We start from the raw sequence: 23,303 nt of genomic DNA, 5'->3' as shown, positions 1-23,303 counted from the left end.
ACCAGAAAGCTTAATTGATATCATGTGTTCATGTGATTAGCCGACAAAGCACCAACACGTCACACTTACACAATAACATATTATTTTTGTTTATTAAAAATAATTTTTGCTACAATTTGTATGGATACTTTTTAATTTATCGTTAATAACGACGAACGACCTGGGTCTAGTAACAGTTAAACGGGATTACTCCCTAGTCGCAATTCTAGAGTAGTTGAGGTTAGGGCTGTTTAGGTTAGAGTACTTTGAGCATTTTTCCCTTTTAAATTAAAAAGATTCGAAATATAAAAGAAAGGGATCATGAACGCGCCTCCAACATTCGAATCTTTCCTTTTATATGAAGGAGAAAAGAAGTAAAGAAAAACCATTTTCATACTGGTTGTGTTATTGAATTTGTTTGTATTCTAGGATTATTCGTGAACAAGACACAAAAGTCCCCAATGCTGCAATATTTACAATTAATAAAGAGGACCATACTTTGGGAAACATGATCAGGAAGTAAGTTTGCTTCTATCAGTAACAAGGAAAATGTTAAAAAACATTTTTTCCAGTCAACTGTTAAAAGACCCCAATGTTTTGTTTGCTGGCTATAAAGTACCTCATCCACTGGAACATAAGTTTGTGTTACGCATTCAGACCACGTCTGATTATTCTCCACAAGATGCCCTGATGCATGCAATCACTGACTTGATTTCAGAGTTATCTTTATTTGAAGAAAGATTTAAGGTCAGTTTAACCCTTTTATGTTTGAGTAATTTAATGGTTTTTTCTTTCAGGAAGCTATAAAAGAAAAAAAGGAAGGACTGGATTAGATATTGTTCTCTACATCAAAATAAACTTTTTTTAGGAAAATAAATTGTATTACTATACATAATAATAAAAACAATGGTTTCTCTATAACTGAATTTGCTACTTATCAATAACACATGCTACAACTGTTACAATAAATAAAACTTTAAAATTCTTGATCATCTGTACAATCTGCAGTATCATGGCCAAACTCTGAAATTACAAAACCATGAAAACTAAGCAATAACATAAGCTTGGAGACTTACCACCACAAATTTCACAGTATGGTCTAGGTGGAGGTTTCTCTTTCTTGTCCTTTCCTGATTGTGAACTGCTTATTGGCTCATCAGATGCTTGAGTAGGACAATCTTCAGTTTCATGAAGATCAAACTCTTCACATATATCACAGTACATTCGAGGTGCTGGTTGACGTACAAAATTCGTCTTGAAACCGAGCCTGAAATTGTATGCCATCAGCAAACAAAATATTTTCAACTCATTGACGCTATACGCACTGACGCAATTCCTCCGCCGCCGCCGGACTATAACCCATCTCCAGAATTTCAATTCGAGCCTGTTGTTCGTCATTCTTTTTCTTCATGTCCACGATAATAGAGTTGAGGAAGGAGACCTGGCTCTCCGCGAAAAGTTTATCTTCCAAAAGCTGCTTGTAATCAGTTGAACCATTTAATTTTGCCTGTTTTCAAAGATAAAACGTGTCATTACCAAGTCAGTAAGATTGTCAATAGCATTTAGAGGTCTATGGTAATTTAAAACAAATCTGTGAAAGCTAAGACAGTTACAAAGGGTTCTGGAACTTTTCAGAAAGTTCCCGATAGCATTTAGAGGTCTTCGACACATTCAAAACAGTCCTAGAGGCCTCTGACAATTTAAAACCAGCCTGGGAAGATTTAAGACACTTGTAGAAGTTTCTGGCACATTTTAGAAGGTTCTTAATAGCATTTACAGGTCTATGGACCTTTTAAAATGGCCTTAGAGGCCTCTGCCAATTTAAAACAGTTCTGGGAAAGTTTAAGACAGTTGTAGAAAGTTCCCAGTAGCATTTAGAGATCTTTGCAACATTCAAAAGAGTCCTAGAGGCCTCTGGCAATTTAAAACAAGCCTGGGAAGGTTTAAGACACTTGTAGACGTTTCTGGCACGTTTTAGAAGGTTCTTAATAGCATTTAGAGGTCTATGGACCTTTCAAAATGGTCCTAGAGGCCTCTGACAGTTTAAAACAGTTCTGGGAAAGTTTAAGACAGTTGTAGAAAGTTCTCAGTAGCATTTAGAGGTCTTTGGCACATTCAAAACAGTCCTAGAGGCCTCTAACAATTTGAAACATTTCTGAAAAGGTTAAAGACACTTGTAGAAGGTTCTTAATAGCATTTAGAGGTTTGTGGACCTTTCAAAATGGACTTTGAGGCCTCTGTCAATTTAAAACAGTTCTGGGAAAGATTAAGACAATTGTAGAGGGCTCTGAACAGAGTATATAGTTTAAATACAGTAAATACACAGTGGCCCTACCTCGTTTTCACTAAGACCTCCGTTAGTTGCTGAAGATGAGGGCGCCTGCAACAGAAATAATAGATTGACTTTTAGAGTGTTTTGGCTTTTTTTTTATTTAAAAAAAAAAAAAAACCACATTAACTTATTCAAAATTACGTTATTCTTACCTCTTCAAGTTTTTTCTTCAGTTTCGCAAGTTCAACATCTTTACCGGCTATCGCTTCATTTTTTCGGTTTATTTCTTGTTGCAAATTTTCGATATTACCTTTCAGTTGCGGCACATCTTTCACGTCATTCTGCAAATCTGCAACTAGATTGCGCAGAAGAGTTTCCGAATATTCGATCGTTTTTAACTTTTCTTCGTATTCTTTAATTACTGACTGGTCATAAGTCTGTAATTTATTTTTTTCTTCTTTCACTGACTCTATACTGTTTTCACTCTCTTTCAAATTCTTCTGCAACTCTGTCAATTTCAAGGAATCATCGCTGATTTGCTGGGATAACGACTGGTTTTCACACTTTAATGTCTTAAGCTCATTTTGCAATGAAGATAACTTGCCTTCGTACTCTTCATTTGCCATTCCAAGCATGTTAGTATTATCAGTTTTTAATTTACTCAGTTCCTGACTAAACTTGTCGAACTCTATATCCTTTTCCTTTACAGCGTTTTTCAGCTGATCGATATTAGATGTAAGTTGTATATTTTCGTCAAGCATGTTTTGATAAGACACCTGTAGCTCTTCTAACTTTTTCTGGTTATCAGCCACCTTCGACTTGTGATCTTCCATTAGGTCGTTGATAAAGCGTCGTTGATTTTCGGTAATTTCAACAATCTCATCTTCTTTTAGATGAAGTGCTTCGGTTTTTTCAGCCAATAATTTACTTACATCATTAAGTCGGGTTTCCAAATCTGAAACAACTTGGGATAAATCGAGTTTAACTTTGTGTAATTCAGAGTTCTTTGAACTAATCTCCATGTTCAGGTTGTGTACTTGCTGCTGCAGGTCGCTGTGTTCTCCAAATTGTTGTGTTAAATTATTTTTCTGCGATTCCAGTTCACTTTTAACAGTTTGTAATTCTTCCTCTTTGCTTTTGTTTTCCGTATTAATTTTTTCTAGATCACTTTTAACACTTTCAAGCTCATTATTCTTAACTTGCAACAGTTCTGTAACTTTTAATAATTCATTTTCTGAAGATTTTAAAGTTTCTTCCTTATCTTGAAGCTGCACTTTTAGTTGATCTCTCTGTTTAATCAGGTCGTTTTCTAGGCTGGATGATTTAACTTTAATCTGCTCCAACTCTTCAAGAAGATGATTTCTTTGCTCGTCAGTTTGAGATAATTCTGCACTTAATGTTTTTAATTCAGTTTCTTTTGTAGTTAGTAGTTTAAAGGCTTCATCTGCTTCTTTCGCTTTAGTGTTTAGTTTCTGTTCCATGATACTTTTTTCTTCATTCAGCGTTGTTATTAATGACTCAGTTTCTTTATTTTTACTGCACAAGTCAGCTTGAGCAGCGCGCAGTTGACTAAGTTCATCCCTTAATTTTTCTATAGTCTTTTCTTTCAGCTGCGTCATTTCATTTACTACACTAGAGTTTTCGCTAATTTTGGATTGTAAATCATTGTATAGTTGATTAAGTTCTTCCGTTTTCGATTCTAGTTCAATGCGAAGTTGTTCCTCTGATTTACGTAAATTTTCCTCTGACAGTCTAGTTTTTTGTAGCTCCGTTGTTAAGTGTTCAATCTTAGCAGTGCTTTCTGTTGTAAGCACTTTCAATTGCTCATTGAGCTCAGTCTTTTCTGCAAGTTGTGATGTTAGTTCTTTCTTTAGTGATTCATTTTGACTGTCAAGTTCAACTTGTTTTTCAGAGATTAGCTTAGTATGAATTTCTTCCTGTTCTTTTTTAGTTGATTCCAATAACAAATTTAGTTGCTCAATTTCTTTCTTAAGGTTATCAGTTGCTTTTTCGTTATTGTTTTTCAGTTCATTGATGATTTCTTCTTTTCTTTGCATTTCTTTTAACCAGTTTGTCTCCTTCTCAACTAACTCCTGTGTTTTTGCTTCTAAATCAACTTTCAATTGATCTAAACTTTCCTTAAGCTTTATTTCGATATTTTCCATATTACTTTGATATTCTAGTAACTCCTGGTTTTTAGCTTGAATTTCAATACGGAAATTTTCAAGCTGCACTGTCAAATCCGACAATAGAGCTTCATTAGTTGTGAGTTGATCTTTCAACATTTCAATATCTGCTATTTTTGAGCTCAAATCCATTTCAAGTTTTTCAGTTTCCTTTTGCGTTTGAGACTCTATTTTTAAATTTTCAGCTTGAAGGTGCTCAATGGTTTTATTTTTTTCACTGAGAACTGTATTTAAATTATCAATCTCAGAACGTAACCTTTCCAGGTCACTATTTTTTATTTCTAACTGTTCCTGGACTTCCAGAATTTTAGCATCTCTTACTTCTAGTTGGCTTTTTAAAGTTGCTTGTTCAGCCTGCAAATCTGATAATTCTTTATTGATCACTGCAATCATTTCGACTTTCTCGTCGCATTCCTTTTTACTTTGATCCAAATCATTCTGAAGAGAGTTGATTAGTACTAAAATGTAACATTACATTACAACATAAACCACGTTTTACGAGTTTTCTCACCTGTTGTGGTAGCACTGCTACCCTCTAAAGCAACCTGATTATTCCTAGTTTCTTGGAGTTCGTTCTTTAATTTCACGATTTCCCCATTTGCCTTCACTAGAGCATCTTCAAGATGCGTGAGTTTCTTGACGTCCGATTCCAGACTTTCTGCTCGTTCTTTTTCTGCCAATAATGCTGCTTCCAGTTCCTTAATTTTCGTTGCGTGACTGTCACTTGATACCTATATGATGTAACAAAAATTAAACACTCATGGTAAATCATAATATACAGGTTAATTTTAGTAATTTTAGTAATGTTGCCTAAATGTTAAATTGATGCTAAGGAGGACAACACAACACACCATAAAACTTACTTTGAAAGCTGATATCTCCTTCTGCAAGAAAATTTAATGAAAAAACGTGGGCCTTTACCAACTAAAACCTACTTAAACGTTAAAAGTAACAGTACACACCTCTAGATCTGCCCGAATTATTTCAGCTTCCTCAAACTTAAACTGCCAATCCTCATTTTTCTTTTTCTCGTCCTCCAGCTGTGACAAAAGTTCGCTTCTACTTTCTTTAAGATCATTGAGGAGTGTGACGTGTTTTTGCAACTGCGCCTCGCACTCGGCCTTATACTATAAACAAATGGTGATAGCCAGTTGATTGGTAAATAGAAAATACCTATACTTTTGCAAACTCTTGAGTAAGCAACGCTAGTTTCTGTTCTGCTTCATCGGCCTGACTGGCTGCACGTGTCACTTCTGCCCTTTCGAGGTCTCTTTCTTTTAAAAGTTGTTCGATGTGTTGTTGCTTTTCTTTGAGTACGTCCTAGAGTAAAAGGTAATTCAAAAGTTTTCCTATTAAATATGGCAACATCACAAGCTTAATGGTAATAAGACACTTCAGTGTGCCAGAATTGCTTTTTAATATAGTAGAATATTATTAAAAGACTGATATTGTTTGGCCGGGAATGCAGTCTCAGATTGATGGGTCAAGCAAGACTACTACTTGTTACCCTCCCATCGCTGTAGACCAAAAGGATAGGACCTTTCGGGAAGTTCCCAGAGTAGCATCGGCGTCCTCTGTCCTGGGAAAAGGATGCCCCCGCTCTTCTAGTCCTCCATTTCTTCTTTCTTCCTCCATCTCTGGTGATCCTGACAAGCTATAGGATGTCCAAATAGCCGGCTTTCGTCCGTCGGTTTTTGGGGAGTTAAGATCTGGTGAGTGGGGGATGGTTTTCCCCCTTTTGCGTAAGCAAAGCGGGGGAAAGTGTCAGGAGTGTAGTCAGAGCCCAATTAGCACCGAGAGAACTGCGGAAACTCACCCGGGGGGAAAGTCTGTGGATACACTGCCTATACAGGTGTGGTAAATCCAAAAGCGACCATAGGAAAACCGTGTAACGGACAGAGAAACGTAGGTAATTGAATGCGCGGGAGAAAGACGAGAGAAGTAGGCCATATTTTTAGCGCGCTGTTGCCAAACGCCGTAAGTATTCAATATCCTCGACAAACTTACTTACGGTGTTTGGCAACAGCGCGCTAAAAATATGGCCTACTTGATATTTTTTTCGTTTTCTGTCTTTCTCCCGCGCATGCAATTACCTACGTTTCTCTGTCCGTCACACGGTTTTCCTATGGTCGCTTTGGATTTACCACACCTGTATAAATAAATTCCAGGGGCGTACTGATAGAGCAACTAAAAACACCACTTTGGCGTTGATATGGTATAATTTTTATTAATAAAGAGCTTGTACAGTAAAGTTCATTAGGTTTGTTCGCAGAAAGAATCTCCAACAAGTAATCAGAGAAACAGACACATCCATTGGCTAAGTCATAGTCACGTGAGCATTCAACCAATGAAACTTGACATTTAACTGTTTCTGAGTTGGAAACCAGTCAGGGAATGCCTCTGCGAACAGACCTATTATCTCATTTGTTACAGTACACATATTTGGTACTAACGTTCTACAGGAATGACAAAAAAGAGGTGTGCAAATAAACTTGCGTTAGATGCTACAAAGAGTTACATTTTTTGACCAATTCACTTTAAAAAATTTTTAATGGAACACCCTGTGTACTGTATTCTCTTTTCTGGTAGCTTTTATTAAGTGTGTGATAAAAAATTCACTTCTGAGACTTTGCACAAGCACTTAAGAAGGACCTTCTGTATATTGAATGACATGCACTGGCTAAGTAGTGCAAATAACATTTTAATATTTAAATTTACAAATTCGCAGTTAATTTTGAGTATATTTGTTAAAGTTTCATTAGTACAAATATGTTTCAAATGTAGAAGTATTAGTTGCTCTGTATGTAACCAATCTACGTGGTTTTTTGTGAAGTAGACTCGTAATTGAGAGTAATAATAATTTTAGAAAACATTGTCAATGGGAAAAATAAAACACAACGCACCGAGTTATTTTATTACAAACTTACAATAATATTAAAATCTGACATAACAAAATCTGAATGAATAAAAATAGCCAGTATTGAGTTTAGCTTTTATTATTAATAATCAGTTTAAACACAAAGAAACAATAAAACAATGCAATATATTAATCTAAACACTGTAGAACACTGTTAGTGCAAATAAAATTTCAAATTAATATAACAGTTACAACCTAAGTAAAGGGGTGCTTCACTTACTTTGAATGGAATACGGTGAGTTCTAATTAACTGCTAATCAAGATATAAAACAACATTTATTACGAAAATATGGCAAACACTGAAGCTCTTTCAAAAGTAGTGAGTTTACCATTAAAGCCTGTGATATTGCACTTACAACCAAATCGATTTTAATATATTACCTGTAGAGCTGGTCTGGAAGACATTGGAGTACTGGTATTGGACGTTTTCTAAAAAAAATATATTATATTGAAACAGTGTCCCAATTAAAGAATAATATTAATTTGTTGCTTGCAAGTCGACAAAAAAAATTATCAAAACAATGCTGTAACTAACATTAAATGAATAATAAACAACACTAGGAGCACACACACATATGGTAGTCAAATTAATCTACAAGAACATGCATATCACAAAATATACCTGGTTGGTTGGTGCTTTCCTAGTGGTATAAACATTTATTAATAATTTTGAGGGTCATGGTTGGGCCAGAATAATACAGGGTGGAGCCCATCAAAAAATAAGAACGCTTTCTAAGGAAGACACAAACCTCCAAAGTTCAGTTTAAAAAATCGTTTTCTCGATATAGGGGGATAGTCTTTATTTTCTACGCTCACTTATTCAAAATTGACAACAATGTCTACTTGGGTTATTGTGTTTTGTACTTTAAAACGGTTCAAAAGGATTCAAATTTGGTCATCTGTGAGGTTTGTGAGTTAATTTTTGACACTGAAAATAGTCAAAAAACGGGATTTTTTTGGACTAATGTTTACAGGCGTTCAATTTTTTAGACATTAAATTCAAACTTTTTTTTCATTCAATCAAACACTGGTAACAGTCAAATGCCAAAATTGTTTACTTTCATCAATGAAGAGTCTTAACTTTTACTATAAAAAATAGTTTAAAAAGTCGATTTTTCAGTCTTAAAGCACAGTAAAGCCAATTTAATACTGACTAAGCTAATGGCATGTTTAAGCCGACGGAAAATGTAAAAATAGTTTTTCAAGTCTGCTATGTCAAAAACTTGGTGAAGATAACCCTAAAACTCGATTTTCCAAGCTGAAAGCAGCTTTAGAGTCCTAAAAATAGTCCAAAGTTCTAAGAAAATGAAAAGCAAAGTAAAAAAAACTTCAAAAGTTAGTCTTCAAGTCAATTTTATGAATCTAATGTCAATATCCTGTATTTAAGACTGAAATATTGAAATGTGTTTTCAAATTATGAAAACTTACTACAAATTCAAATTTTAAGCGTCACTTCATTAGTTCAGTCACTTTTTGGTGTCAATATGTGAATTTGTAGTCAAAAATTCTAGATAAAGTAGTTTTTCGTGGCTACAAGTCAATTTTCCCTACTAAAGTTTTTCAACTTATCTGAAAACTATAACGACTGGCTGAAAGACAGTTTTTGAGTCTCTCAAGTCGATTTTCACAGTTTCCAAGCCAATTGTCAAGGCTAAAGTCTATCAATTTGTTTGAAAACTGGCTACAAAGACAGTTTTTAAGCCTCTCAAGTCAATTTTCACCATCCAATGACTGTAGAGAATAAGGCAGATAAACGAAAACCACCTTTCTGCATTTACAGCACTGGACAGTTTCGACAAACGTCATTTACATCACATAATGAGTATTAAGTTCATATTTGTTCTAAATTTGATTAAAATTGTTCCTGATTGGTCTGACAGTTACAACAAGAAAGCGATTTCTAAAACTGAACTTTTACGAACTGTATTTTCCTTGGGAAGCATTTTGTATAATGTATGTTAACTTATATTTTTTGATGGGCTATCGAATGGTGATTGACATTTAAAACTGAACCACCCTGTATAACAACTATAAATTCGACAATTTGATGTGACCTAATTAAAACGTATTTAGACACCAACCTACCTTGGCTGTTAGCGATGTCACACCCAGTCTTACCCTACGTGCAGTAGCAGACGCTGAGCTAATCATCGACAAATTTGACGTCATCGATTCTTTAGATCCAGCTCTTTTAAGATTACTGGGTGGCTGTCGATTTGTTGGTGAATGTAGCTGGCATTGATTCGGTTTTAATTGAGACGGCGATTTGCTCACTTTAGTTACCGGAGCAAATAAGCCGAAGTTTGGTTGGCATTCAAAATATCTGAAGGAAACAGTATTATCTGCAAACTGGTCGAGTAATATATCAGATTTACCTGATCCCATTTACTGATCCGTCATTTTTCCCTCGAGGCTCGTCTAATTCAACACCGACCCATTCACCTGGTGCAAATTCGGTAACTCCCATAAACTTGACAACACCTACTTTAGAGCCCTGACTACTTTTGATTATAACTCGGTCGCCAATTTTGTAATCCACGTGCGCCGAAGACAAACTTGTGTTTGACCCGGCTGAAAAATGTCCAAAATTCATTTAAAATACCCAGAAATTGTCGCAATATACTTACATATGGACACCGGGGATTTCATTAAACTACGATGGCTTTCAGTTGGCGACGGGGTAAATGGGCTTTTCCGTTGACCACCATTGTGTGGAGAACTATGAGTAATAAAGGTATCTCCTGAACCGCCAAAATCTTGATTTAACGGAACCCTAGTTAAACGTGTAAGACGTGAAAACACTCCTTTTTTTGGTTCGCACATAAAATAACGAATACCGCCAACCGATCCATCATTTTTACCTAGAAAACAGTGTTGTAGAACTGCTTATATAGAGATAGAATTGCTCTTACCAATAGGTTCATCAAGAGCTATACCAGCCCAGTCTCCAGGAGCAAATTGAGTTTCTCCTATAAAGGCAATATGACCTGGTTTCGTACCACCTACCCATACCCGTTGGCCTATTATAAAACTATCAGTGTCTTCCGTCAATACGGCACTGGAATCTTAAACAAATTGGGAAATAATTATAAAGAAATTGCAGAAAAAAACAGTACCTACACCATGTTACTGACAAACTAATTCATCCCAATAAACTTTTTTAATGGGTTTAGTATTAGTTTGTTACTTTTTGGTAGTGCATTGTACAACAACAAGGAATGACAATCTCCCCCGAATCTGTTTAGTTTGTAAAATGGTCAAAATGCAATGTTTAGTGCATATCAGTCATGTTAACATTGCTTGTAAAATAGACTAAATTAGTGAACTTCTCGATTTTGATGGATAAATACCTGAGTGACGGCTAAGGCCGGCTTCACTAAGCCGATGAGGGTGCAGCTCCCAAAGAGCATCCATAGAGGAAGTTGGACTACCTATATGGTGCAAGCGACACGTAATAAAGCCAAATAAAAATACTGTGGAAAGCGTGCACAAAGACGATAGCAAACATACACGTTAAGTAAACAATGTGCTTTTGGTTGGTCTATAAATAATTATTACTACAACTTAGTACCCACAGAAAATAGGGGCATAAAAACAGTTAATTAATCTGTCAGTTACTAAATTATAATCAGAAATCCTGCAATGATTCAACAAGTTGCTGAAATTAAGAATGAATGCATAGAATAATAACAAAATCTAATATGATGACCACACAACAAATGTGGGCGGTACACTTACTAGATGAAAATCGTTTGCGACGTAATAAATCGTTCCAAAGGCGGCCAGACTGGTCTTCCTCAAATTCCTCCTCCAGAACGTCTACATTTTACAAAACAGAGCACATGAGGAGGTTATTTACACATTTCAAGCAAAACACATACAGTCTTGATCAAACAAAAAGTTTCATACCTGTCAATTTGTGTGGTCGATATTCGTCTATTGGCTTGTTAACAAGATCGTATGTTTCATCTGATCAAAAATCAAATCCATGTTTATAATTATTAAATAAAACCTATTTATGCAGATGTTTTATACGTTACATGTCTGTACCTACAAAAATGTAAGTAAAACATAAAAAAGGAAGATTAACTGTTTTTACCAGGATTATTATTGAACAAAGGTAAAGATCAAGGAGATAGTAGACTTTGTTTGTTAATGTCAGTCATTGCGTTTTAAGTTGGAATTTAATCCGCACACCGGCGCCAAACAATACTGTTCTCCACAATTTGCAATTTCAAAAACTTTAGGCCAGATTTTCCCAAACTTCCTCATCATAAATAAACCCACAAAGATTTACCATATCCTACACAATTTTCCTAAAAGAATTTTACGGACAACGAAACCGACTGTAAAAATGGTAATTTTTCCGCCTATTACTGTAAATAGATGACATCATATTATGAGTTATTTTAAACTTTGGTGTTTTCCACTGGTATGGTTTAACAAGGTTTTTTTTAAATATGATATTAATTTTCAATTTATTGGCGGCGATCTATCAAAGAAAAGAGAGTTTACAGCATTCAATCAACCAATTAATTTAGTCATAAACCTTTTAAAAAGAGTGGATTGAATGTGGGCATAATATCATGGCCAATCAATGTTTACACCTGTTTACCAGCAGCCTTACTACGTTGTTTTCAATATTTAAATGCATTTTTTTTTCAACATTACTGTTAAAAATGCACACAACCTCCAAGAGGAAAAATTGCAGCTCTATATGCATGTAATTCAAACTTTAATCAAATATTTTATACAAAGGGGTTAATTTTCCTTATATCACAAAACTAGGTCTATAAAAATGCATTCCGGGTAATTTTCCAGAAAATAAAATATCTGCATAAATAATTCAGGTAAATTTAAATTGCATAAAAGTCTTACCCAAGAAACTCATTGTCCCCAATATAAGAAACCTTCTAGAATTATTACACTTTAGTAAACTAATTAGATGAAGACGGACTAGTGAAACGAGAACCAACACACACTGAACACCTGACCAGAATCGTACTGTGCAGAGTACCACAGAGAGCGAGAGAGATCGGAGCAGGAACGAATAACAAAACAAACTGTGTGAACCGCAAAAGGAATATGCAAGCATAGGTTGAGATGTTTTGTAATATCCTGGGAATTTTAATTGTCCCTGCAAAAAACATTGCATTTCAAACTAGCAGTCATATCCATCCTTGTTGTACAATGTACTACTTCAGTCAAAATAGTCTTATAATACTTAATACACTTGTATAACAATAATTATTATTACTTACATGAGTTTGATGTTATTTTTGATTAATTTTAAAAAAATACACCCACATCATATCAACCTAATGATGATCTCATTAAATTTGCATTAATAATCTGTAGCTTGGTAATCAGCCTATTGAAACAATTCAGGATTGATTCTTACAAGTTTTATAGCAGTGGCTTAATACCAGTTTTTAAATAAGGACAATACACATTAAGTGCACTTAAATATATTTTTAGAACCAAACCAACACTAGTAATTCTGCAATTATTCTCCTTTAACAAGATTCCTATAGGCCATAATGAGGCAAATTACATATTTTTTTAATCTAGATTTTATTCCCAAATTAGGTTAGTAAATTAAGAATGAATTTATAAAAGCAAATAGTTAAGTAACCTAGCAAAAACATTGTGTATGTTTTAAATTAACCAAAGTAGTAAGTTTAGAGTCAACAAACCCATTAACCTGAAAATATTATTTTACATCCTATACCTACTGAATCTTAATCAGATGACGATATCCTTCTTTGAAAGCCAGTTTTGTGTGGATGTTGCTAAACAAACTCATTAAGCTGAAATAAGCAAACAAATGGTTTTTACAATAGTTACATTGAATAATCCTCAATCCACAATCAAAATTAAGATTGTCTCTTCACTGTTAATAAGTATTTAATAATTATTGTAAGATCATAAGTTTACTTACCTTTTCAATATACTAACACAAGATTGACAACAATATTCACTTATTTTGTAGTATAAAAAATTGTACTACTTAAATACTGAGAAATTAATTAAAAAAGGTGTTTTGCCCAAAAATGACAAAACTAAAATATCAAAACAGATGGAAATTCAAATATGTCTTTTGCAATACTAAAACAATAGAATAGTACCAAAACAGTACTTACTACTCCTTGGTGGTGAAGGAGGTACAGGTGGTTTGTGCCTGTCCCCACATGGTCTTCCAATTTTACTAGGAGGCCTAATGCCACTTTTTGTCGTTGCCACACTGGCTGTAGATGAGGCAACACTGGCTAGAGACGAAACGCTGGCACTGAGTTCAGCAGAAGCTAGAAGATTCGATGCCACATCATTTTTATCTGGAGGACCAGCAGACTGTTCTTGTGTCTGATCTATGGTGGGGGCCTCCTTAGGAGGATTGGACTTACTCATGATTAATGTGGAATTATAACATTCAACTGGAAAGAAGGTTTTTAATTAGTTTTTTGGAAAGTATTTCCAGTTCTTATGTCAATCAGAATTTAGCAGTCAAGTGAAATTGCCTTCTTACCTGTTTATACTGGTCTGTTAAGGATATCAATCAGAAATTAGCGCAAAAGAACACTTATTTCATCAAAGTTGAGTATTTTTACTAATTTTTACTTGGTCTTTAGTTTTGAATAGAAAAACTATTTATAGTAGGTTACTACCCGAGACAATAATCGAATTGCTGACCAGTTAATCGCGCACTTTTTAAGTTAAGTAGTTGTAGCTGACGAAACTTTAAAATTACTCACCTTCAAAAGCAAACTTAACAAAAGAAACAAATTTATAAAAAACTAAAAATATTTTTAAAGACACTGTAAAGTAAAATGTAAACAAAAATTTTTGTTATATGTCATAAATCAAAAAACAATTTTGACAGTTGACATATTTATTTCACACAACAACCGCACCAGTTTTAGGCAACACAAAATACACTGGGGAATTCTATCCGGCAATGGAAATTATAATTGTTTAATATATAATATCAACTGACATGAAACTATTTATTTACAGGTTTACCTATTGCACTGATTCTACCGCCTGGATTCCTGGACTTGGTTCGGTTCTATAATATTAACGTTCTCGATTAGGGGTACCCAAACATTACCAGGGAAATACTGTTGAGCAGTATGCACTTTAAGCTAACTTTTGGTGTAATTAAGAAATTTCCATAATTTTTTATTAAAGCTGCAACAAAATATACTCAAAAATTCAAAAAATACGTTTAATTTCCTTATAATCTACGCATAGAATGTACACTGAGACCTTATGAACTAAACTTATTTAATAAGCAACAAAGTCGTATTATTTACTATATGTAGTATTTTACAAGGTGTGTCGTTCTAACGTAGTTGAAGCCAGGGTAGACGCACCTTGTATATAAGCTACCTTAAATCTAAATTTAACGTTCTATCAAATCTAATACATTCTTACATGTTTATCACATCACAACTCTGCTTCTAATACAAAAAAAAAAAATTAAATATACGCAAATATTTTTAAATATTATCGAATAACACTTTAATTACACATTAGTCAGAAAATTAAAGAAAAGCAGAATAGTATTTAAATAAAGAGTTAAAAAAATCTTTATTATGATCAGAAAACATATTGCTACATCTGAACAAGTGAATGTTGATGTAACTTATTCGAAGTGGCAAAAAAGTGTGTTTTACACCATTTTTCTATTATTTGGAGTCACTAGTTGACTTGAGCTTCAATCTAGCTTGAAGAAACTCCTTGTTTATCACTTTGTCTTCTTCGTTCTGCAAAACATTTTAATAATTGAAAATGAGCTATTAAGTTTTTTTACTGTTTTTACCTCTTTTTTAGGTGGATTTTCCAGTCTTCGCGCTCTATCCGCGATCACTTTCTCTAATTCGGGTGTTTTTTTCCGCTACATAACTGTCCAGTTGCTTTTTGGCCAGATTGTCTTTGTGTTTCTCCAGCGCCCTCTGTAGCTCTGATTTTTGGTTCAGTACATTTTTGCCTCTGCAAAACAATCCGATACAGTGTGTGATAGACAATGTATCAAAATTCACATTATAACAGACAAAAAAAAACGGAATGAGAAAAACGCACTCTCAAAGGCGCCGAAACAAAGGAAACGGGATATCCAGGATGCGTTTTGTTTTATACGGGCCTTGTGTGTACGTAAGCAGATCTGAAGAACACTTGTACACACTCGCTAATGACGTATTTAGTGCAACTCAAAAATGTATGGGAAATTAACATCTGCCACTTACATTTTCTGATTAAATAACAGTTCACGATGAAGATTTTGTCGTCCCGGATCTTCCCTGACTGGATTGATCGGTTTTCGGGGGGCTATCAGTCCGTCATCGGTTAATAATGGCGGCGTCCGCGTTTCTGGAATCATATTGTCCAAACTGTCTTCAAAATCTGGATTTGTAGGGGTTATGGGGGGTGTCCGACGTGATTTAACTGCAAAATATAAAATCTATTATAATGGATGTGCAAATTTTTTTTTTTAGGTACCACCACTATAGTGGCGCTATCCACCAAGTGTCCAGAAATATTTATACAATGACAGATTATTAAAATATGTAAGTTTACTTTTTTTAATACATATTTTTAAATATCTAAGACACGTTTATACTAATTTAATGTTAAAATGAATCGGATAAGTAAGTAATTGCGCAGTTTTATTTTAAATTACTCCTGTAATTTGTTTTTATTTTAAGCAACACTATTGGCGCATCCACCAAGTTTCCAGAAATATTCATACAATGAGTTATGGTTAAAAATGTAAATTTATTTTTGCCAACACTATAAAAAGAAAAAAAGTTAATTTTTTTTGGTTTTTGGTACATCTACAGAATGTTTAAATATGTAATTTTCCCCAAGTTCCAAAAAGGTTTAATTACAGCAAAAACTGCAAAAATCATTTGCTTCAAATAAGCCACTATATGCTTAATAGGGATTTCCATAAGAACTTGAAAGCAAAAATGAAGAAAAGTGAATATTTTTGTTACGTCATAAATAGCTATTTTGGCGTCATTTGATTAAGAAGTTGGTGATGTAATGGTAGCGTGTAAAAACGTGTGACACGGGGAAAGTACACGGTTAAATTTAATGAGATTTAAGCATTAACTCGGTAAGTTCAGGGTTGAGCGATCCGTTTCTATCGCTTCATTTAACCAGGATCGTAAAGAAAATAATGTTACGTAATGAAAGTAATTTTTCACAAATTTAAGATAAGAAATTACAATTTTTTGCTTCATTACTTGTTATGGGAGTAAAGTGTGAAGTTGTTTACCAATTAATACTTTGAAATTGTTCAAAAAAGAATTGTGTTAAGTTAATAATGATTCGGTAAAGACAAAGTTGCTTTAAAAAGTGTTCGGGTAGGCAACCACAGTTACACAAACAAGAAACTTGTATTGCCAAAATTACCACACTATAAATCATATTTATCATTAATTTTGCATAAAATTGCACTTAAAATGATGAGTCAAAATTCATCGATTTCCAGATTAGATAATTATATCACTTTTGACACATTTTTATTAAAAAAAAACTTTAATAATTGTGTTTGTTCTTATTAAAACCACTTGAGCAAAACACAAAATGAGCATTTTGATAGGGACTAGCTGATGCATTTTGACTCTCTCTCTGATCTGAGATTTTAGTGTGAAATCTGCTAACCTCTAGGCCTTGGAATGAGTATCACTGCATCACCAAGCGACAAGGACATATTATTTAAACTATCGATAACACCGGAACAATGTTTTCACCAATTTAATAGTCAAAGTGGCGTCGTTAATAACTGCGAACAATCGAGTTCAAGTGCCGCCACGACTTTATCAAAGTTTGGTAGGAAGCTTTAAAAGCAATTATCCGTTCATTAAATAGAATACGATATGTTATATGGCGGCTGTAAATATAATGTGACCAATGACGTATCAAACGAGTATCAGTATAATACGTATACATACAAGTTTTTTGTGTAAAGTCTGATAAATGATCTACACAAGAAGGTGAATCCACTTTTATACACAGCATCACCCTGTAGACAAATATTATTTATTAAAGTATTGTGTCTGAATTGCATAGACTTTCCACCTGTTTCTGGTACCGAACTTGATTTATATCATGCAAAACAGGTTTAGCGGATTTTCAGACAGAGAGAGTGAAAGTAGTCGTTTTTCAGATCAAATGCTAAATCACGTGATTTTTTCTACATACTGCACATGTTCTAAAACGCTTTTTCAGTAAATCATGTGAAGTTCACATGTGTGGCATTCCGTGTAAACCGTTAACTGACAGTACATGTTCAAATGTCCAACCCAACAACTTGTATGGTGTAAAACTAGCTTTTCCGCTCCCTCATCATTTTCCTTGAATTTATATACATTTTTGTTTGTTTTAGATAAAGTGTTGGTGCATGTTTGCCTAGTTAGACAAATACGAGATAACCGCGAAAACAGATACAGAGAGTTAACAAATTTTTCAGAACTACCTGTATAACATGTTAAAACGATTACAAATCCTTACAGGCACACCTGTATTGGAAAAAACTACTATGTTACTGTGCTTCCAATCGATTCAATGGGGTCGCAGAACCGTTAAAATTGTCGAGACGCATCTCAAATACCAAACGACCATAAAGAAACACACATTATAGGTGCATACCCGCATTTTTTTTAAATAAGAATTGAATGTCAATAAACCTAGATAATCACGGTTCCAAGAAGGTATAGAAAATATGGACAAAGTCATTAATTAGTCTGAATTTAAGGAATAGTATATTATGTTACTATGCGTAGAAAGATATAGTTTTTTTTTTCTAAAATGAGATGTTTACAACATCATGTTTACCGTCATCACGCATATCCGTAATGACGGTTGAAAGCGATAGATGACGCCTAGGTAGCCATGATACGCCCTCTGTCGGACAACTTTGGAAATGGCTTCGTGTTAACTGTTATCGTGTTAGCCGTGCCATGTGTCATGTCCGTTTGTTTACGTTAATGTTGATCACAAATTTATCCCCAGAAACCTTCAGGAAAACTGTATTTCTGAATAGGAACACACAAGGATTGTATTGTAAAGCCAATCAAAGCAAATTAAGTGTTGCATTAATTTTATCTGCTTTTTTTCTAAATACAACGCTTTCGTCTGAATCAAGTTCAGTAGTCGGATTGCGAACCCTCGATTCGAAGTGAGTTGGTATCGAATCATGATTTTAAATGGTTTTTGGTGATACTTTACGAATTCCAAACAAAGTGAACTATTTGATAGTATATTTGATAAAGCGTTCTCTTTAGTGTCTGACATGTATCGAGTTCACAGAGTATCACAAAACAGCATTTACAATCATGATTCGAGCGTCCGACTGCTAGATTTTTTTACCTCCTAGGACAATAATAAAAATCCATTTTTGTACTAGTAACATAATGTAGCCTTTTTACGCCAAAAGTACAGTTCAATAATAAGCTTATTTTAGACCGCTTGCAGAAATTTCAGATGACAATGAAATGACGTTACAAGTTAGAGTGTCAACCTGAACGACAATAACCACCGCCTACTATACTAGAAAGTCTAGAAGGTGCTTGTCAAAAATTCCAATATGGCGGGAATAGTGGAGACAGTTTGTATTGTGGAATTTGAGTTTTTTGTTCACAACTTGCAATCAATTACACGAAATAATAAAAAAAAATACATATTTCTTACTGGATTTGCATACGTATGTGTATAAAACGAAAACCGCTAACGCCGCCATTAAAAGTGACATTTTAGGCTTTCTACTATAGAGGGCGGTGCAATAATACATGTCAGCTCATCCTGTTGAATACTTATGACTAACTTTGTTAGTCATTTTAAAAACCTTTGATAAATTGCTCGCAATGTTTATAACCTGTTTGTAATGATTTACAGTTACTATACAGAGGCATTTCAAGTAAACCATAATTAATATACATCACTCTTGAAAAAGATTGATTGATGGTATGTCAAAGAGGACAAACTGATTGCCATGTGTCCCAAGCAAAATACAGAGTATAATTTGACATTTCAGGATTTTTATATTGATTTTGTAGGTCTGTTCTCAGAAGCAATCCCTGACTAGTTTTCAAATCAAAAACAGTAAATGTCAAGTTTTATTGGTTGGGTGCTCACGTGACGTTTTCTGACTTGTGACCAATGGATGTATCAACACTGAGAAACACAAAAGTTACTTTCTAGGAGGAAGTTGATTACTTATTGACTTTTCGTAATTTTCACCAATGGCATATGTGGAAATGTTCATATCACAACACCTGTTCACAGTGTTTGGTTGCAATAAGTAATTTTCTCACGTTACGATTAATTTATTGCAATTTCATCAATTTCTTGGCAAAACCAGCGAATTAGAACATGTTGATGATATCGCTTGCAGTTCTAGCAACAGCTGTTTAACATGACTGCAATTTCCTTTATATGTTTACATAACGTGTAAGTCGTGTTTTTGTTGCTCAAATAATTGATGCCAAAATGTACGCTTCAGTGGTGTTCAAAATTTTTTTTGGTATTAAATAACTAAAAGATTTACAAAAAAAGTAAACAATTTATGGATTGCATTATCAAACACTTTACACATATTTGTTGCAAAGTCAGAGGAAATCGTATAATAAATCTTTCATTACTACCAATAATAGGAAACCAGTATTAATCGCTGTGCTACTAAATGGAAATCCCTCATATCATTCATAAATTTAAAAGCTTATAGTAATTCAATGTTACTGTACCAACCCAATTTTAAAAATAATTTTTGTCTACGACTCATGTCACTCACTTCTCTTACCAAGTTTCTAAGCAATTAGCTGGCTCAATTATTTAAATAGTCTTCTTTTCTGATTCTTCCTTAAAATATGTTTGAAATGAATCAACCAGTCTTCTACCACAATTCCTAGAGCATTAGCCAGCTCAATCATATGAGCACATCTTCCTTTCTGACTCAGACAGAATTTAGCTCTTCTTTAAAACATGTTTGGCATTTTAAATCTATCAACCAGTCTTCTATCAAAATTTTTAGGCAAATTTCGTGTATTAGTAAAATCAAAATAACAGACTCTATACTAACTTGTTTTGGTTTGCAAAAAATGTCAAATTAGTTTAAAACAATCAAAAATTATTTTAGTATTTTTCTAAAATGAAAAAAAATAAAGAACAGAAAACAAAAAAAGGTTACCTGACAACTTGAAACACGAACCCGAAAAAAATGTGGCCAGGTAGGTACCTGTTCTTGGATGTCGGAACCCGATAAAAGTTTGGCTGGTTTTTAATCCACCTGGGGGGGCACTTATTTTCACTTTCGAAACGTCTTCGGTCCGGTTCGGAACGCGTTCCGATCGCCTCCTTTCTACTTCGCGAAGGAACCGCGAACGACTGATGATGATTGCACGTCGAATTCGAGACGTGTGGTGGAAAAGTTCAGCATTCGCCCACGTGTATTTTATGGTGGCAATGCTGCATTAAACAGAGTCGATGCAGGTGTACGTAGGTAAAAACGGATCGGTCGTATACAATGTGGCGCAATTAAAATGATTACAAACGATAAGAACGGTTAGTTTTTATGTCAGAAACTTTTTTACACAAAATATAGCCCAAAGTCTGGATAGCGTTTCATCTTCCCAACAGATGTTTAACATAATTAGGCCAAAACCCTTTTTTCCACTCGTCATTGTAGTATATGTTCTTGTATAAGTAAATATATGATCTAAATTACAAGTTGACAGTTGACAGAACAGATTCGATGGACCAATATTCATTTCAATAATGGTTTTAATAGTAAAGTTAAGTGAAACAACAATAAGGAAAACATCTGGGATTATAGTTAGATTAATTAACATCACCTAATCAAATTACAATTATCTCCATATAAGAATTCACAGTGAAACGTAAAAAGTTTAAGATTAAACTATTCGGTAATGAAGTAAAGCCATAGCAAAATGATGGTTTACGTGTGGAAAGTTGCGTTTTTTCCATACCTTGTCCAAAATTAATTATTGACTGAAGAAATCGACTACACCCTTTAAATATTGATATCCCATTACTGGTATTATATTTATAGAGCTTTTGCAGTGTTGGAATATAAGCAGCATGTTGCGTGTTGACCTTCCTCTCCAATAGAAATAGGCCGGCATTTTCTTCCATTTTTTGTTCAATAAATAGAAAAAGAAGAAGGTCAGTAACGTTTAATATGTCGGTCATTAAAGTTAAGTAATTGGAATTTGATTTAGATCGACATTGATTAATCGCGTCAATGTTTATATACATTTTTTCAAACTAAATAAAGGAATATTAAATAGAAACTTACACACAATTTCCTTTTTTTCCAGCTTTAGTTTCAGTTCCTCTATTGTGCTATTGAGGATCAATGGCTGGTCGCCGGAATTCAACTCCTGAAACCAAAACTGTAATTAAAACGACAAAAACAAGCAAAACGTTAAACAAATTACACTGCTCGGATATTCTGTTTCGTTTTCGTTATTCTCATCGCTGTCTTTCACATTTTCCTCCCCCGAAACAGCACCGGAAGTGATATCAAGCATTTCATTCGCACTTTCATCAAAACTTTGCATTTTGTTTTCATATACTAACACGTACAGAAGCTACACACCACACTTTTAATGAATAAAATCTCATACACTGATGCGATATTGCCGATATTATAACAAAGGCGAAAAGCGTGACTGTATGTAGGTGCTGATAAGAGCTTTTTCAAGCACAAGTGGGGGAATTAGATTTTGGCAAATTCGCTAAATTGATCATTTAGGAAAATCAAGTACAGATGAGATTGAAATTTGCTAAACAAGTTACTAGACAAAACTTGAACAGCCTTTTTTAATGGACGATAACGAATCCAAAATCGTTCATTCAATGGTTTTACTTTAATGCATCATCCCATAGTATCGTTCTATCTTTTTCTATTTGTGTGAAACAGAGAGAAATTGACGCACATTCTTTAGTTGACATCCGCCATTACACGGCAAAACTGTCACTGTCATTGTCAAGGATGCCTGCGATTTCGGTTTGCTTGGTCGCGTATACTGACAATTAGTTTTTAAACTTTTTAAGATTATAAACTAAAGTCAACGAAAAAAATACAAACAACAGCAATGTTACCCGTATCGGCCCGTATAAACTACGCAATATTTCTTTAAAATAAAGTGCAAGTCAATATTTTGACAGGAAATTCAAAATGGAGGCCTGGAACGCTATTTTGTCTCTCATTTCTTGAAACTACATGAAATTTCCTTCAGAATGAGGTACAAGTGAATATTTTGACAGAACATTCAAAATGGCGGCCTGCGACGCCATTTTGTCTGTCATTTCTTGAAACTACGTGAAATTTCCTTCAGAATGAGATGCAAGTCAATATTTTGACAGAAAATTCAAAATGGCGGCCTAGGATGCCATTTTGTCTGTCATTTCTTGAAACTACGCGATATTTCCTTTAAAATAAGGTGCAAGTCAATATTTTGACAGAAAATTCAAAATAGCGGCCTGGGACGCCATTTTGTCTGTCATTTCTTGAAACTACGTGAAATTTCCTTTAAAATGAGATGCAAGTCAATATTTTGACAGATAATTCAAAATGACGGCCTAGAACCGTCAAAAAATACAACTTTTTTATTTGCCAAGTTACAGTTGACGTCTCGGTGTCATTTTATGTTAAAATTTCCCGGAAAAGACGCTGGTGCAGTCGGTTTTTGATATCTCAAAAACTAACAGAGTTAGACCTAAAATTTAACATTTTAACCATTTCTTTGCCAGGAACTCGGCCGGATTAAGAGATACATGAAATCTGACTAAAACTAATAACTGAGAAAATCAACCTAGAACACTGTTGTGCAGACCAAATTGAATACAAAAATCCCTTCCACAGATTTTTCAGAAGGAATAGTGCGTTATTTCCCTAGTAAATATTGTTCCCCAGGAGAAA

General features: G+C 34.2%; 3 protein-coding genes across 10 annotated transcripts; 1 reads left to right on the top strand and 2 right to left on the bottom strand.

The window, feature by feature from the left end:
* Positions 1 to 103: 103 nt before the first annotated feature.
* Polr2J (DNA-directed RNA polymerase II subunit RPB11) lies at positions 104 to 905 on the top strand. The gene is made up of 4 exons (XM_081985432.1): positions 104 to 353; positions 409 to 498; positions 552 to 726; positions 777 to 905. The coding sequence occupies exons 1-4, from the start codon at positions 301 to 303 to the stop codon at positions 810 to 812; spliced, it is 354 nt and encodes a 117-aa protein (XP_081841558.1). The 5' UTR covers positions 104 to 300; the 3' UTR covers positions 813 to 905.
* On the bottom strand, positions 890 to 14,207 carry LOC145732835 (uncharacterized). Of its 8 annotated transcripts, none has more exons than XM_081985357.1 (18): positions 12,233 to 13,373; positions 11,264 to 11,323; positions 11,093 to 11,173; positions 10,705 to 10,785; positions 10,267 to 10,419; positions 9,982 to 10,215; positions 9,730 to 9,925; positions 9,473 to 9,677; positions 7,736 to 7,783; positions 5,617 to 5,757; positions 5,400 to 5,564; positions 5,301 to 5,321; positions 4,949 to 5,168; positions 2,464 to 4,895; positions 2,315 to 2,359; positions 1,305 to 1,486; positions 1,056 to 1,246; positions 890 to 1,002 (listed from the first exon to the last, which is right to left on the bottom strand). In XM_081985357.1, exons 1-18 carry the CDS (start codon positions 12,507 to 12,509, stop codon positions 956 to 958), a joined length of 4,779 nt encoding a protein of 1,592 aa, XP_081841483.1. In that variant the 5' UTR covers positions 12,510 to 13,373; the 3' UTR covers positions 890 to 955. The 8 variants fall into 8 exon arrangements, with proteins under 8 accessions (XP_081841483.1, XP_081841481.1, XP_081841489.1 ...); XM_081985355.1 differs by having other exon boundaries at positions 9,440 to 9,677; positions 12,233 to 13,364; XM_081985363.1 differs by lacking the exon at positions 12,233 to 13,373 and adding an exon at positions 11,454 to 12,188 and having other exon boundaries at positions 9,440 to 9,677; positions 11,264 to 11,404.
* A 358-nt stretch (positions 14,208 to 14,565) lies between these two features.
* Positions 14,566 to 22,028, bottom strand: LOC145732881 (protein FAM107B). The gene is given in 6 exon segments (XM_081985423.1): positions 14,566 to 15,120; positions 15,177 to 15,245; positions 15,247 to 15,346; positions 15,601 to 15,799; positions 21,675 to 21,759; positions 21,817 to 22,028. Coding segments are annotated over 6 exon segments (654 nt in total). The 5' UTR covers positions 21,940 to 22,028; the 3' UTR covers positions 14,566 to 15,042.
* Between the last annotated feature and the right edge of the window lie 1,275 nt (positions 22,029 to 23,303).

This window comes from Ips typographus, linkage group LG8 (genome assembly GCF_016097725.1).
Source record: "Ips typographus isolate SLU linkage group LG8, UJ_Ityp_2.0, whole genome shotgun sequence".
Classification (NCBI taxonomy): domain Eukaryota; kingdom Metazoa; phylum Arthropoda; class Insecta; order Coleoptera; family Curculionidae; genus Ips; species Ips typographus.
This window is presented reverse-complemented; position numbering and strand designations above follow the sequence as displayed.